We start from the raw sequence: 14,057 nt of genomic DNA on the forward strand, positions 1-14,057 counted from the left end.
GTTTGACGATGAATAAGGTAGGTTTTAATCCTTTTTCCATACGGGGTTGGATGTTAACAAATGGATGAAAATGTGATTAGATTTAAATAAACTTGGGAATGTTCAAGCCATGCACAAAGAACTATTTTTTGTTCAGCAAAATTAACTGTTATGGAATCAGCATCACTTTAATATGATTTACCATAACAAAAAAATAGTTAAAAGGGCCCAACCGGGTTCGAACCGGTGACCTCTTGATCTGCAGTCAAATGCTCTACCACTGAGCTATGGACCCTTCCGATGTTATGTGTCACATTTTTAATAAAATTAAAGTATAGTTTATTTACTTTATAACTAATATTGAACAAACAATTCTTGTTCCATTCCAATTTATGCGAAATTCCCTTTAAATAATAATTAATTTGGGTGTTAAATAATTTACTTGTTAATTTAGCATGAACTTGAAAAACCTTAAGGAGACTTTTTCCACGTGTAATACAACTGGCACATCAATTATTGGCATGGAGATGATAGAAAAGGTGAGGAGGAGAATAAAATAGAAAACAAAAACTATGTGAAAGCATTAACATTGACAACAAACAAGAAAAACAAAACCCAGAACAATTAAAAGCAATGAGAAACAAAAACAGCAAAGCAAAATCCTCAAATTGCAAATAATCAAACCATAATAACTATACAAATATGTAACACACCCTTCCCTTCCATATACAAAGAGTCTTCACACATGAATTTCATTACATGAATAAGGAAGAGAAATTATTAGATAGTTGGCATCACACGTAGTTTTCGACTAGTCCCATGTGAAACAGTGTTACATGTGTTTCTCGCAGATGATGTCATTCTCATGCAGCCAGGTCATCTTCTTCGTCCTCGTCAACCTCTCCCTCTTCCATGGCGGCAGCGTCTTGATACTGCTGGTACTCAGCCACCAAGTCGTTCATGTTGCTCTCAGCCTCAGTGAACTCCATCTCGTCCATGCCCTCCGCGGTGTACCAATGCAAGAAAGCCTTTCTCTTGAACATGACGGTGAACTGATCGGAGACGCGCCGGAACATCTCCTGGATGGAGGTGGAGTTGCCCATGAAGGTGGAGGACATGGAGAGGCCGGTGGGGGGAATGTCGCACACGCTCGACTTCACGTTGTTGGGAATCCACTCCACGAAGTACGACGAGTTCTTGTTCTGCACGTTTATCATCTGCTGGTCCACCTCCTTCGTGCTCATCTTCCCACGGAACATCGCCGACGCCGTCAGGTAGCGGCCGTGCCGAGGGTCGGCGGCGCACATCATGTTGCGCGCGTCCCACATCTGCTGGGTCAGCTCCGGGATCGTGAGGGAGCGGTACTGCTGGGAGCCGCGGGAGGTTAGCGGCGCGAAACCCACCATGAAGAAGTGGAGCCGCGGGAAGGGGATGAGGTTCACGGCCAGCTTCCGGAGGTCGGAGTTGAGTTGGCCGGGGAAGCGGAGGCAGCACGTTACTCCGCTCATTGTTGTTGAGATCAAATGGTTCAGATCACCAACTGCATGCATTCATTCATGTCATTTCACCAACATAAACACACGCATTGAAGAGAAGCTAAGAAAACATCACTGATAATGAAAATGTTTTTTTTTTAAGCTAATCCAAATTAATCTCAGGATGAGATTGCTAATTTTGAAGTGCTCTGCTCCAACACAAGACATGCTCTGGCGTTTTCATTATTCATTAAGGTGAATTTTACTTTATTGGAGTTAATAAATGATGATTAGAAATGTGTTAAAAGAGTGGGATTAGGGTGATGATCACACTTACAACTTGGATTTGTGAGCTTTAGTGTTCGGAAACAGATATCATAGAGTGCTTCATTGTCAAGGACCATGCATTCATCTGCATTCTCAACCAGTTGGTGAACAGAGAGAGTGGCATTGTAGGGTTCAACCACTGTGTCAGAGACCTTAGGAGAAGGGAACACTGAGAATGTCAACATCATCCTATCTGGATACTCTTCTCTGATCTTTGAGATCAGTAAAGTACCCATTCCAGACCCAGTTCCACCTCCCAGTGAGTGACAAATTTGAAACCCTGCCAATATCATCAAACAAACAATTTTTCATATACATAAAACCATAAACAAATCCACACTTTCAAAAGGTACAAAACTTGTATGAAAACCCTTTTTTTTCTATCAGAATTAGAGTTTCATAAATGTGAACATTGCATTTAAGAATACGTTGTCAACTAAAAGTCTGATTTTGATTGTGGGACAGATCAAAACACACTCAAAGAGTAAAAGTACACAATTTCCAATTTAGGAGATTCTAGTGCTATCTTTAAACCAGAATTAAAAATTTCTTTTGTAATCCCAGTAATAAAACATGTTCCTAAGGTGAAGCTGTGATTCTAGTATGATAAACATGAAAATTGTGCAAAGATCTGAATCTAGAGTTTGTCAGTGATAAAGGACATGCATGAAGGAATGAACATACAATTTATCAATTTACTAAGAACTTGAATCAGCTAAGGAAGTAGTACCCTGCAAGCAGTCACAGTTCTCAGCTTCTTTACGAACAACATCAAGAACAGAATCAATAAGCTCTGCTCCCTCAGTGTAATGCCCCTTGGCCCAGTTGTTTCCAGCTCCGTTTTGACCAAAGACAAAGTTATCAGGCCTGAAAATTTTCCCATAAGGACCAGATCGCAAGCTGTCCATGGTGCCCGGTTCAAGGTCCATAAGCACGGCTCGAGGAACATAGCGTCCTCCACTTGCTTCATTGTAGTAGACGTTAACCCTCTCAAGTTGAAGATGAGAGTCCCCTATGTAATTTCCAGTGGCATCTATGCCATGTTCATCACACATCACCTCCCAAAACTTGCCTCCGATTTGGTTGCCACATTGGCCAGCTTGAACATGGAGGATTTCTCTCATATTGAAGAGGGTAGTGATGCAGCAGAAGTTGAGAAGGGAAGAGGAAGAGGGGCTGGTCCTTTTGTAGGGACAAGGCAAAAGGGGATGATAAGATTTATAAAAATGGTACTTGAATTTCTTAGTGTCAACATGAAAATAAAAATGAATGGAAGTTGAATTAATAGGTTCATGTGGGTTTGTTGGGAAGGGGCTGTGTCTTACTCCAAGTAGTGTAATGAGCTGGACGTGGAAAGGGACAAGAACTTGCATTGCATGATTGTTGTGCTATTATGGCCTCATGCTAGCTAAGCAAAATATCTGAATCATCACTCCTTCCTACCACTTGATATCCCATCTGTCAATTACTACTTCCAATAATTCTCCATTCCTTCTTTGCTTACCATGCTTTTACTCTCTCATTTCACTACTTCTTTTCACCTCCTTTCTCACTCAGACCTTCATTAAAAGGAGATATTATATATAATATTTAATTTTGTCCTCTCTATCTGGACTTAGACTCATTAATGTATATTTTTTTTCCAAACAGTTTGCTACATACATATTCTCTGAACTTTTAGGTTTGTTGTAGTCTTGTCATCATGAAATACGATCAAGTATGTTGTAGCCTCCATTCATCTCTATTCTTATGTAACATGTTATTGATTTTTAATATTTCTTTTAGACATGTTAATAAATGTTATTGGGGGGAAGAAATGCCATCTCTTTCTATCATTTTTCTCCCCCATATCTGTTAGAACTAATTAAGAGAAATTGTTGAGTAAAATGTCGTTGAAATCATGACTTCGGACCATGTAATAATTTGGAAGTTTTACTTCTTGTTTTCAAGCTTTTTTATTAGGGTTTAAGTTCTCTTGTCGGTTATCCACTAAAAAAATTAAAAGGTGTATGTTCATATAAATACCTAAGCATGTTGACAGAGAATAGTTAGGTATTGGTCTGGAAAACCCAATTCCTATTATAAATAATAATCAGCATTTTCCATTCACTGTCATCTTTATTCATGGAATAACACAAGCTGGTGGAGAGATTGTTTACCTTTCTTTTCCCAATTAGAAACTGTAAATGAGAATTGTAATCGATAACATTAATTACGTTAATTTGAGCATTTAATAATAATAAGATAAGATAAAAGTATGCGTATTTTGTGTATTAAAAATCTGTGTCTTCATACGTGCTACTTGTATTCCAGTTTATATTAAATTTACTACTGCGTAGAAAATTTTGATCCGTAATTTAATAAAACAAGAGAGAAAGAAATGTGATAGGAATGATTGTGAATGTATGATATCATCTCATACAGCTACCATACACAGGATTTAAGGTGGTTGCTAATTCAGCCAATATCTGGTGGTTGCATTATCTGTTGATTGCGACATACTATGAGTTTGTAGACTGAATTATTTCTGAAGAGTAATTTAATAAACAATTGTTGACTTAATCATTTTTTGTTATAATCAAATATGCAAAACAATCTTTTTGTAATCATTGTTTTCACATTTAAATTGATGATAAATAAAAAAAAAGATAAGATAAAAAATAATGTTCACTTCTAATTAATCTTCAAAATCTTGCTTTTAAAAAAAAACTTGTAATAGGAATGATCCATTTTTCATTGATGACTAAACGAAAGAAAATGAATATAGTATAATTTTCATCAGGGTGTTATATTGTGTAAAAATAAATCAAATTCAAGAACAGTGGCATTAGAGGAGGTTTAAAGAGATAGAGTTATGCTGTTGAATATATGGTTTTCAAGTGAGTGGATTGAGCTAATAAGGTAGCCCATCAATTCTGATTAAATGAAATCAGGCTTCAGATGACAGATAGAATGTTCTATCCACAGCAATCACCCACCTCTACCCAGTCCCCTCATTCTCCAACTAGTTGAGTTTCAAGATATTCACGTTCACATTCAGAAGGCTATTCTGTAGTGTTCCATGTTAATTGCTAAACAACTGTTCATGATAGGTATCATGATTTAGAAGTAAGAACTACTTACGCAAGAGCATGCAACATGGCCGATGACTTGTAATCACTTGTCACAAAAAAACATGGAGTTAGTATTTTGGTTGGTTGAGATATATCTTTCAAATGGAGCATAGATTAGTGAACGTTTAAACAATGATGGAAAATAGTGACCAAATAACTTAAAAAGATAGTAACTGAATGAGTCATAGTCTAGAAATAAAGGTTATTGAATATCTACCACAAACATTTGATCTATTGATGTTCTTGTTAAAATGATGACTATGCTGATGGATTTTCAAATGCGTGACATAAATTAAATGTCAGCGAGATCAGATCGTGTTTCCAAGAAAGGTATATGAGAAGCCTCATGGCAAAAATTACAAATACATTATTTCCTATATCTAAATGGAGAGCTCAAATGAGATAGCCAGGACTATAACCAAAAGATTACACAATTAATCTTCCACTGACATTTGGAAGATAATGCACCTTTAATAAAGCAATTCCTCAAACACATGATCTACGGATTGCTCCCACTTTCCATGATACAATTCCAAAAGCCTCTCAGCTGGAGTGACGCCTGCCAATACAAAGATCATTACTCAAAAACCAAGTAAAACAGAGAAAACCTTTCATGAAAACAAAAAACAATGATGGCATAGTAAAGATAATCTATTTCACGATGCAGTGGTCTATGCAAAGAAATTCTATTTCAAGATGTAGAAATAAAACTCGGGTCTGTATATGAAAAAAGCGCTCTTAAAATTGGCTTAAACTTGCATAATTACAGTATTATATACCCTATAAATTAAACATTACCTGTTCTAACCACCTCGGCTACCTCATTCAAAAATCCCGATTCCTTGAAGCCTCTTCTCTCCAAGCCATCCTGTGGAGGCCAAATGTCCTTAGCAACATTGAAAACAACAGCAATAACACAAATAATGACACCTTTTAGGCTTTTACCTTTGCCAACTGTAGAACATCTTCCGCAACATGCTTCAGCAAACCATCTCGGAATGGTGTTTTTAGACCAGTTACGGGAACCTGCCATAGACTCAAGTGGTTAGTATAGACATAGTACGAAAATAGTCATTGCTGAAATATAAACTGTACAATAGTAAGAATCATTCGCTGACCCCTGGGTTGACATATATATCAATCCTCGTGAAGAAATTAGAAGAAAATCTCTAGGCATTGAGGTATACCCGTGTGTTAGTGTGCATGTGTGTGAGAGGGGAGGAGACATAAATCAGAGAAGAAACTAGGTTCTGAGTGACATTTAGTTCTCTGAAATTCAATAGAATTTGCAACAAGTAAAACAGCTCCCTTTTTTATGCAACTTTCCGGTCGCACCTCTCATAAAATAACTAGGCAAGGATCCAAGGCCACTTTGATCAAATGATCAAGACAAGATTTCGGTTCTCACTTATCCCCTACTTCTAAATATATTTCAGCACAAGGGTTAGTCCACGCTTCCATCCCAGAGATATTGTGCATGAGAGAACATGTCGGAGATTAATAAAATATTTCTGAGACTGAACTTAACAACTTGGGCATCCGGGTTGGATAATAGCAATACAAATGAAAATAGAAAATAGTGGTATAAAGGATGCTACCTTATTCCTTAACATCAGTCTTTCTTCTGGGGTCCAATCAGCTGTCAAATCTAAAACACTTTGTAGAGAAGCATCATCGTACAATAACCCTACCTGACAATCAGAAAAATTACAGTCAGCTTGTCACTAAATATTTTATTGAAGCAGTTCATTATGTTAGGTGAAGAGCATGCAAGCAAAAATTTGAGCAACTAAAAATATCTTAGAAAGTGGGTTTAGGTATAATTTATCCCTACAAAATTGATTTGTAAGGTGTAAGATGAGAACGGTTCCCTTTTTTTATATACTGCATTTTAACACTATAGATAGATTATGTGGGATTTGGGTTTTTCCCAATACACTTCCTCAAATCCAGTATTATTGGCCTTGATACATATATAACATGGTCACTGGCCCTTTTAACGTGTATACCATAGACTCTAATACCAATGTAGGGCTTCTGGACATACTGGAACAAGTTACCTATGAAAGCCAATTATAGTTTATAATATACACTACCTACTCCCTTAACTTACGAAGAAAATCATGACAAAGTCATGTCTAAGCTTCAAAAGCAGATAATACCTCAAATAAGATAGCACTAACAATAAGTAATTCGCCATCTGTGACTTCCTCCACAGAAATTCCAAAAATGTATTATTAAAAGCATTATTCCATTTTGCCTTTTGAAGACAATAAACGTTAAATTGTTGCACACATAGCACCTCCATGAATAAGCTAAATGCTAAGTTACAGCTCGAACTTCAACATGCTAGCATCTACACTCAGTGACATCATTTTTTATGGTGAGTGCTGGACAAATAATGCAATGAACTTCCAAATGTCAAAGGCCAAGTGACTACAAACATAATTGACAGCTAAGAAAAAGGCCACTCACCCAAAGTGCTGGTAATGCACATAACCTTCTCCAAGGGCCTCCATCAGCACCTCTCATCTCCAAATACCTCTTCAGCCTGACCTGGAAAGAAAAATGATTTATAATAACGCAACTAGGAAAATACCGCAAATCCATTGCAAAGAAATATTATATTGTCAAACCTACAAAATCTAACCTCAGGAAATATAGTTGTCAAGTGATTTTCCCAATCATTGAGAGTTGGTAATTCCCCAGGAATACAAGGAAGTCTTCCATCCAAGAAGTCCTGCAATTAAAAAATCAATTCTTTACATTGAAAATTCAAGATTACATGCACTGTGGTTAAGGAAAGCGTGTTCTGCGACAAAGAATGGCATATCTACAATAAATAGCCTTAAATTACAATAACAGTAAGGATAGATGGGAACCCTGAAGGTCTTTCCAGTACAATCAATATATCTGTGTTTCCGGTAGACAAAATACATAGGAACATCAAGAGCATAATCAACATACTGCTCAAACCTGCAATCAAAAAATAGGAGAAAAAAATTAACCAAATCATCACAGGAAATGCAATTGATAAAATTGTAAGAAAAAGTAATTCAGAACGTTAGATGAGATTACGTAATACAATAATTATCGTAGTTCAAATAAATATTACAGAAAATAACTATCATGATAAATCCAGCATTGTTGGATATGTTAATAGTTAATGCACTTAAAGAATAGTATGGTCCAGAATCAAATGATATATGCATTTATTATTCATGGGTATTGGTGCCTAGGGAGTGGCACTAAATTAATTATAGCCTAGAATACATCTCCAATAGTCTATCAAGAGTATATAGATACCGAAGATACCGAGAAACTGTATACTGCATTGTTTTGAATAATAAAGAAATTCTGATCTCTAAATTCTCTATGAAATGTTCTGTTCTATCTTACTCAAAATACCCATGTAAATTCAGCAAACATCACTAAAACAACAAATTATGCTCTATGCATACTGAGTTTTTTCTTCATATTCTTCAGTCTTGATGTAGTCATCATGGTAGTCCTTTTTCTTATAAGAAAAAAAAAACAGTAGTCCTTGAATTTTGTATTTAAGTACATCATTCAGTTTTTTAACCCCTTGAATTTCGGCCAAACCCTAAGTTAAAAAAAGGTCATAGAAGAAAATCATCAAGGAATGAGTTGGACGGTGTGGATATAATGGTATGATAGAACTATATTAGAGTCTGTTACAGCAATTTAATTACAGCTGTACTAACTATCTTATCTTTTCCTTCTTTTGTAAATGGTACCAAACCTATCACGGTACCAGAAGAACTTCAGAGGCAAAAGTGTTAAAAATTCACAGTATCCTACTTAAGTAGAACAGTGACCCTCAATTTCATCACACCCGAACTCTCCTTTAATATCTGGTAAAAAATAGTTTTAGGGATCGGAATCTTATATCTCAAAAGTTTAAATGCCCTACGGGTATATTTCCCAATACATGATGTATTTTGGAAGCCAATAAGAAGGATAAGAAAATCAGCAAAAAGATAAAAAGTTCTCTTTTCAATGCTTCTTATAACATCAAAGTATTAAATGAAGCCAGGACTCAGAAAGGTTTGGAAAATATCTTACCCAAAAGAATCATCAAAGACAAAAGGCAGCATGCCTGTGCGGTCCTTGTCAGTATCGGTCCAAATATGGCTGTTCCGATCATATGACAAATGGTTAAGGTACCTTTACAAGGCAGAGTGTGAAAGGAAATGACTGCATGAAAACTTCTATGTACCTTCTCATGCTGACAAAACCATTTGGCTTTCCCTCTTTAAAAGGTGAATTCGCAAAAAGAGCCGTTGCTATCTGTCATAAAGATAACACTGACTACACCACACTGCACTGACCAAATTCCCTAACAAAAAAATGTGAACATTACTTACAGGCTGTAGAGCAAGGCCAGCACGAAATTTCCTGATCATGTCTGCTTCTGAACTAAAGTCCAGATTGACCTATAAAATTAAAACAAAAAAAAATTACTATCCAGCATCAGAGCAGCTTACATTGTGTCAAAAGATACTGTTTTAACAAATTTAAATTAGGATGACTTTGTTAAAAGCAAGCTTGAAAATCATCACATATATACCTGTACAGTGCATGTCCTGAACATCATGTCAAGCCCCAGAGAACCAACTTTAGGCATGTAATTCCTCATAATATCATATCTTCCCTGTGGCAACACATAGTCAGAAAGCAGGTGATTGAACAACCAAAGGTCAAGAATAAACTGTCTCATTTTCAGTTAAAACAAAGAATAGGACCCGCTGACAGAACTTCGCATATAACAAATAAAATAAAAAAACCACCAACAGGGACAATTGATAGAACATTGAAAAACAAGATTTAGCACAGAGACGAAATACAAGAGTGAGAGATAAGAAATTAAAACAAAATGGAAAGAAGAGCTTTAACTATGGTGGTTGCCACAGTTTGGGTCATCAGAGTTGGAACTGGCAGCTGATGGTACAGGGAGAAGGGCTACAATTGGCCCACGCAAGCAGAAGAATGAAGAAAGGTTTTAAAACAATTTGCCTAAAAAAGGTCCAAATCCATTATGAAAGCCACAAAATGTGAAATGGCAGAAAGCAGCACAAAGCAGGAGGCAAGTGGCAGGGGGCAACAAAACTTCCCATAATTCCTTTAAGGCCCTATCATAACTGTTATTTAACAACTATGATAGATAGTGAATAGGTATGACTGAAATTTGACAGCTATGTAACCTGAAATCAGGAAACCCAACCAAATTGATGAAAAGACAACTAAAATGAGATGGTGTCTATGATGCACTGATACATATGTGTATCAGACAATACATGTCCGATATGGCAATACACTCATTCTGAAAATAACATGATACGATATATATACACATTGAAAAATGTATAAAAATTCCTAAAACTTGATAAATATACAATTGCATTGTTCACATCCAACTTAAAATCACATTTATTAGACATTGACACAAAAAATTATAAATTATTGTCATCATAAAAGTATTGGTCAAGTATCCTAGAGGACTGAATACTCATACGTGACACAAACTGAAGTATTTGTGTAACATAGGATGACATCATTATTTTATTAGCTTGGCTAAGTAATAACTGATGCAGTCAGGAAGTGACATCTGAGGAAGATTTTTATGCTGAGATATTAGTATCTGTTCAACATTTCAAGAAATTTAAATTGGGGTTGAAAGAAAAGTACTACCTTTGGCATTACAGGTATGTCTTTGATTCCCCACTTTGGCTGGAAACCAATTCCCAAAAATCCAATTCCCATTTCCTCAGCTACAGCTTTAACCTATAAACACAAGTATATGGAAATAATTACAGATCTGAAAGAAATAGGACCACTCATCAGATAACAGAAAGATCAAACACACAAAACTAGCATTAAATTTAGCTATCACAACTTAAAAAGATAAAAGACCACACCCACAATGGTATACATATTTATCCAAAAAAAATCATGATTCCACAGAAAATCACACATTTATTTTGCTAACAGCAAAACAACAGATCTCCCTAACAAGAACATGTGGCCTACCTGATAAAGGTGGGAATTAACTTCAGCACAAGTCTGGTGCAAGGTTTCAAGGGGGGCTCCACTAAGTTCAAACTGACCACCGGGCTCCAATGATATGCTCTGCTTTCCCTGGTTCACATAAAGCACAAAAAAACTTCAAATCTTCAACTGTAACAATGCATGCAATTTAAACAAATGAATTAAACTGTAATTGCCCAAGAAATGTTTGACATTCTTGTTCATTCAAAATTTAACTAACCTGTTTGAGTCCAATAATTTTATCACCTTCCATTATTTTATCCCAGTCAAATCTCTCAGCGATTCCATTCAATAATTCTGCTATTTGCTCATACTTCATAGGACGCAAACTTCCAAACTCAAAACCAAACTTCTCGTGTTCAGTACCTATTCTGCTAGACAAGATGAAGGAATTAACCACTTATAGACATACAAAGTAGTCATCAACATCACAGACACCTCAAATTTTAAACCTTCAAGAAAATTAGTGAGGTTCTATATAAACTTAACTAAAATCACAAACAAGAAAAGAAAATATAAAGATAAAGGTCTCCTCGTAATAAACAAACACGAGACCAGGGGAAAATGTTTTTCCTCTAACTATTTGAGCATTGGTCCAGTGTGGATGACTGCTCCAGCAATTGAAGCATTTTTATTTTTATTTTTCTTTCATTTATAAGTGTCAAAACCAAGGGTTTAAAATGATAGTTGTGATTGCGATTGTGGTTATTGTTGCAGTTTTGTGGTGATCCTTGATATTGCAGATAATTACAGACAAATGTGGAAGTTGTCAGAGGCAATGGCAGTAGCTGGACCGCAAAAACCTCCGTGTTACAGTTGCAATTACGGTCACAGATACTTAACATTCTCTACTTTGTAACCCGTATTCTATCGGGGGACCAGCAATAGTCACATTGTTGCTGAAATAGAAAATGAAACCAGGACCAAAAAACAAGACTTACTACATTAGAACCATAAACCAAGTCAGCGCAGTTGTATCAGCTTACAAAGGAGTCTAATTAATAATCATCTCAATTCTACTACAACAGAATCCATTACCGAAGTGCTGAATTTTTTGCATGTTAGAATAATGCTGGGGTGGCCAGACACAAATTAGTTCTTGGTTGTTAGCTTTAATGCGTGGACCATGTGGAAAGTAAAAAAAAAGTGATATGAAAAGGAGCATGATTAATACTCTTAAACCAAACAAGAAAAGAGAAAGAAGCACGTCAAAACAAAACAATCATGTAGCAAAACACGTGTTAAAGAAAGGCCGAATGGCAAAACAAGAAAAGGACACCTCCATTTTTCCCTGGGCTTGCAACCCGAGGCAAGATAGTCCACAAGATCCTGCTTGGTGAGTGGGTCCGTGACAACCACGGCATCTTCAGTGGGAGGGCTAGCAGCAACAATCACTCTTCCCCCACGTGTGGCAATCCTCTGCGTCGGAGAAGGCTTCTTAGCAGAAACCCAGGCAGAGCATGACAAAGTGTTGGCAGCAGAGGCTTTGGTTTCCCTATCGAAGTGTCGTCGGGATAAGTGGCTGTAGGAGTAGGTGGTGGTAGTTCGCGAAACGACTGCCATGGCGGTGGCCGGAAGGAGCGAAAGGCGGAGGAATGTTAGAAATCGGGAGAGAGAAGAGCGAGGAAAACGGTTATTAGGGTTGAGGAATTGACTGTTAGCAGTGGAAGAAAGAAAGAAGAAGAGAAGAGAGAGTGGAGGAAGGTGTTTCTCTGGTACAGTCGGTGGGTCACAGCTTGGAGAAGCTTAGCTTCGTAGCTATCTCTTCTATTTCTCTCTTCGAATCAAAATGGAAGCAATATATTACCACCACACCACCACTCTCCACTACTTAATATGCATTACGCACTATACTCTCTAAAATAACATTATTCTTCCAAACAATATTATTCAAATATTTAAAACATAAACTATTTCTCCGTTTTTAAATAAAATCAAACTACAGTAATTTAAGATAATCAAATTATTATATTATGTAAAAAAAAGTAATGGGCGGAAATTTAGAGGTGAATTACGAGGAAATATTTGTTTTAGGGAGCATAAGACAAGAAAGTAGTACTATTATAATTATATAAATAATATATATAGTTATAAAGTTTATTCTATGATTCGAATTGTTGTGAGTGAGCAAAAGGGTCACGAGGCTTGAGCATGGTATAATGATTTAGACAATAAAGTAGTGAAGCACAATCTCTTCCATGAATGCCACATCATTCTTATTCTCTCCATTTAAACATATATATATATATATATATATATATATCCCTTTTTTACTTGCAAGGTATTCAAAACAGTTACAATATTAGGGTTTTCTTTAAACAAGTTATCGATATTATTCGTGAGTAAGTAGATTATAATCCCCCGTTTAAAAATAATAATAGTGATTGAAAAAAAAAAACTTAATTGGTGCAAATTGGGAAGAAGATTTGTTTAGCCTTTTATGGTATAATTTTAATATAAATATCAGTTGCTTTATAATAGAAAAGGAAAATGTAGTTAAATTTGGTGATCATGGCACCTACATAATATCTCATGGTCTTTTTCTAAATTCGTACATACTTTTTTTTTATATACTTGCAATTATTTCGTGTTATTATATAATACAGAGAGGGATTTAGTTATATTCCAAGAGTTTGAAATTTTGAGTATTTTTGGCTTTTTTTCTAATTGAAAAAAATAGTCTCTGGAAATAAATAAAAATTTGAACATTATTTTAGTTATAATTTTTTAATTTTTATGTCTGATTGAAAAAAAATAGTATATTTTAAAATTATCAAAATCGATATAATTTAAAAAATGAATTATTAAAAAAAATAACATTGTTATTTCTTTCCCATTATACTAAAGTAATGGAATTAATCTGTTAAATGTATATAAAGAATGAATAGTGATAAGTTATCTATCTCAAGTGTCATATTCTTAAATATATATTAAATTCTCAAATATATACTCATTTGATAACTCCTTTAATAATATAATAATATGTATTAAAATTTCAAGTTAAAAAATAAATATAATTAAAATATTATGGCTTTAAGTTATAGTATGGGATTTTTTTAAGTAAAGAAAAGCAAAAAATAGTGTAAGATATGTG

The 14,057-nt window shown here is 35.5% G+C and overlaps 2 protein-coding genes and 1 non-coding gene across 3 annotated transcripts; all 3 read right to left on the reverse strand.

The window, feature by feature from the left end:
- Positions 1 to 202: 202 nt before the first annotated feature.
- TRNAC-GCA (transfer RNA cysteine (anticodon GCA)) lies at positions 203 to 274 on the reverse strand. The gene has a single exon. It is a non-coding gene; the product is annotated as a tRNA-Cys (tRNA).
- A 310-nt stretch (positions 275 to 584) lies between these two features.
- LOC108347324 (tubulin beta-1 chain) lies at positions 585 to 3,073 on the reverse strand. Its single transcript, XM_017586491.2, has 3 exons — positions 2,512 to 3,073; positions 1,792 to 2,061; positions 585 to 1,519 (listed from the first exon to the last, which is right to left on the reverse strand). The coding sequence occupies exons 1-3, from the start codon at positions 2,903 to 2,905 to the stop codon at positions 843 to 845; spliced, it is 1,341 nt and encodes a 446-aa protein (XP_017441980.2). The 5' UTR covers positions 2,906 to 3,073; the 3' UTR covers positions 585 to 842.
- A 2,026-nt stretch (positions 3,074 to 5,099) lies between these two features.
- Positions 5,100 to 12,783, reverse strand: LOC108347325 (glutamate--cysteine ligase, chloroplastic). Its single transcript, XM_017586492.2, has 15 exons — positions 12,243 to 12,783; positions 11,184 to 11,334; positions 10,946 to 11,053; positions 10,607 to 10,699; positions 9,486 to 9,569; positions 9,283 to 9,351; positions 9,135 to 9,205; positions 8,981 to 9,049; positions 7,777 to 7,870; positions 7,545 to 7,634; positions 7,370 to 7,450; positions 6,493 to 6,585; positions 5,840 to 5,920; positions 5,693 to 5,762; positions 5,100 to 5,453 (listed from the first exon to the last, which is right to left on the reverse strand). The coding sequence occupies exons 1-15, from the start codon at positions 12,524 to 12,526 to the stop codon at positions 5,365 to 5,367; spliced, it is 1,527 nt and encodes a 508-aa protein (XP_017441981.1). The 5' UTR covers positions 12,527 to 12,783; the 3' UTR covers positions 5,100 to 5,364.
- Positions 12,784 to 14,057: the final 1,274 nt, after the last annotated feature.

Source organism: Vigna angularis, chromosome 1 (genome assembly GCF_016808095.1).
Source record: "Vigna angularis cultivar LongXiaoDou No.4 chromosome 1, ASM1680809v1, whole genome shotgun sequence".
NCBI lineage: Eukaryota > Viridiplantae > Streptophyta > Magnoliopsida > Fabales > Fabaceae > Vigna > Vigna angularis.

Bases quoted from the DNA above. Each gene is read 5' to 3' on its own strand.
- LOC108347325 (XM_017586492.2), bottom strand. From the start codon at position 12,526: ATGGCAGTCGTTTCGCGAACTACCACCACCTACTCCTACAGCCACTTA. The intron at 11,054-11,183 runs GTTAGTTAAATT...TATGTGAACCAG, and splicing joins AAATTATTGGACTCAAACAG to GGAAAGCAGAGCATATCATT. The intron at 9,352-9,485 runs GTATATATGTGA...TTAATTTTATAG, and splicing joins TCAGGACATGCACTGTACAG to GTCAATCTGGACTTTAGTTC.
- LOC108347324 (XM_017586491.2), bottom strand. From the start codon at position 2,905: ATGAGAGAAATCCTCCATGTTCAAGCTGGCCAATGTGGCAACCAAATC. The intron at 2,062-2,511 runs GTACTACTTCCT...TGATATTGGCAG, and splicing joins GAACTGTGACTGCTTGCAGG to GGTTTCAAATTTGTCACTCA. The intron at 1,520-1,791 runs GTAAGTGTGATC...GAATGCATGCAG, and splicing joins AAAGCTCACAAATCCAAGTT to TTGGTGATCTGAACCATTTG.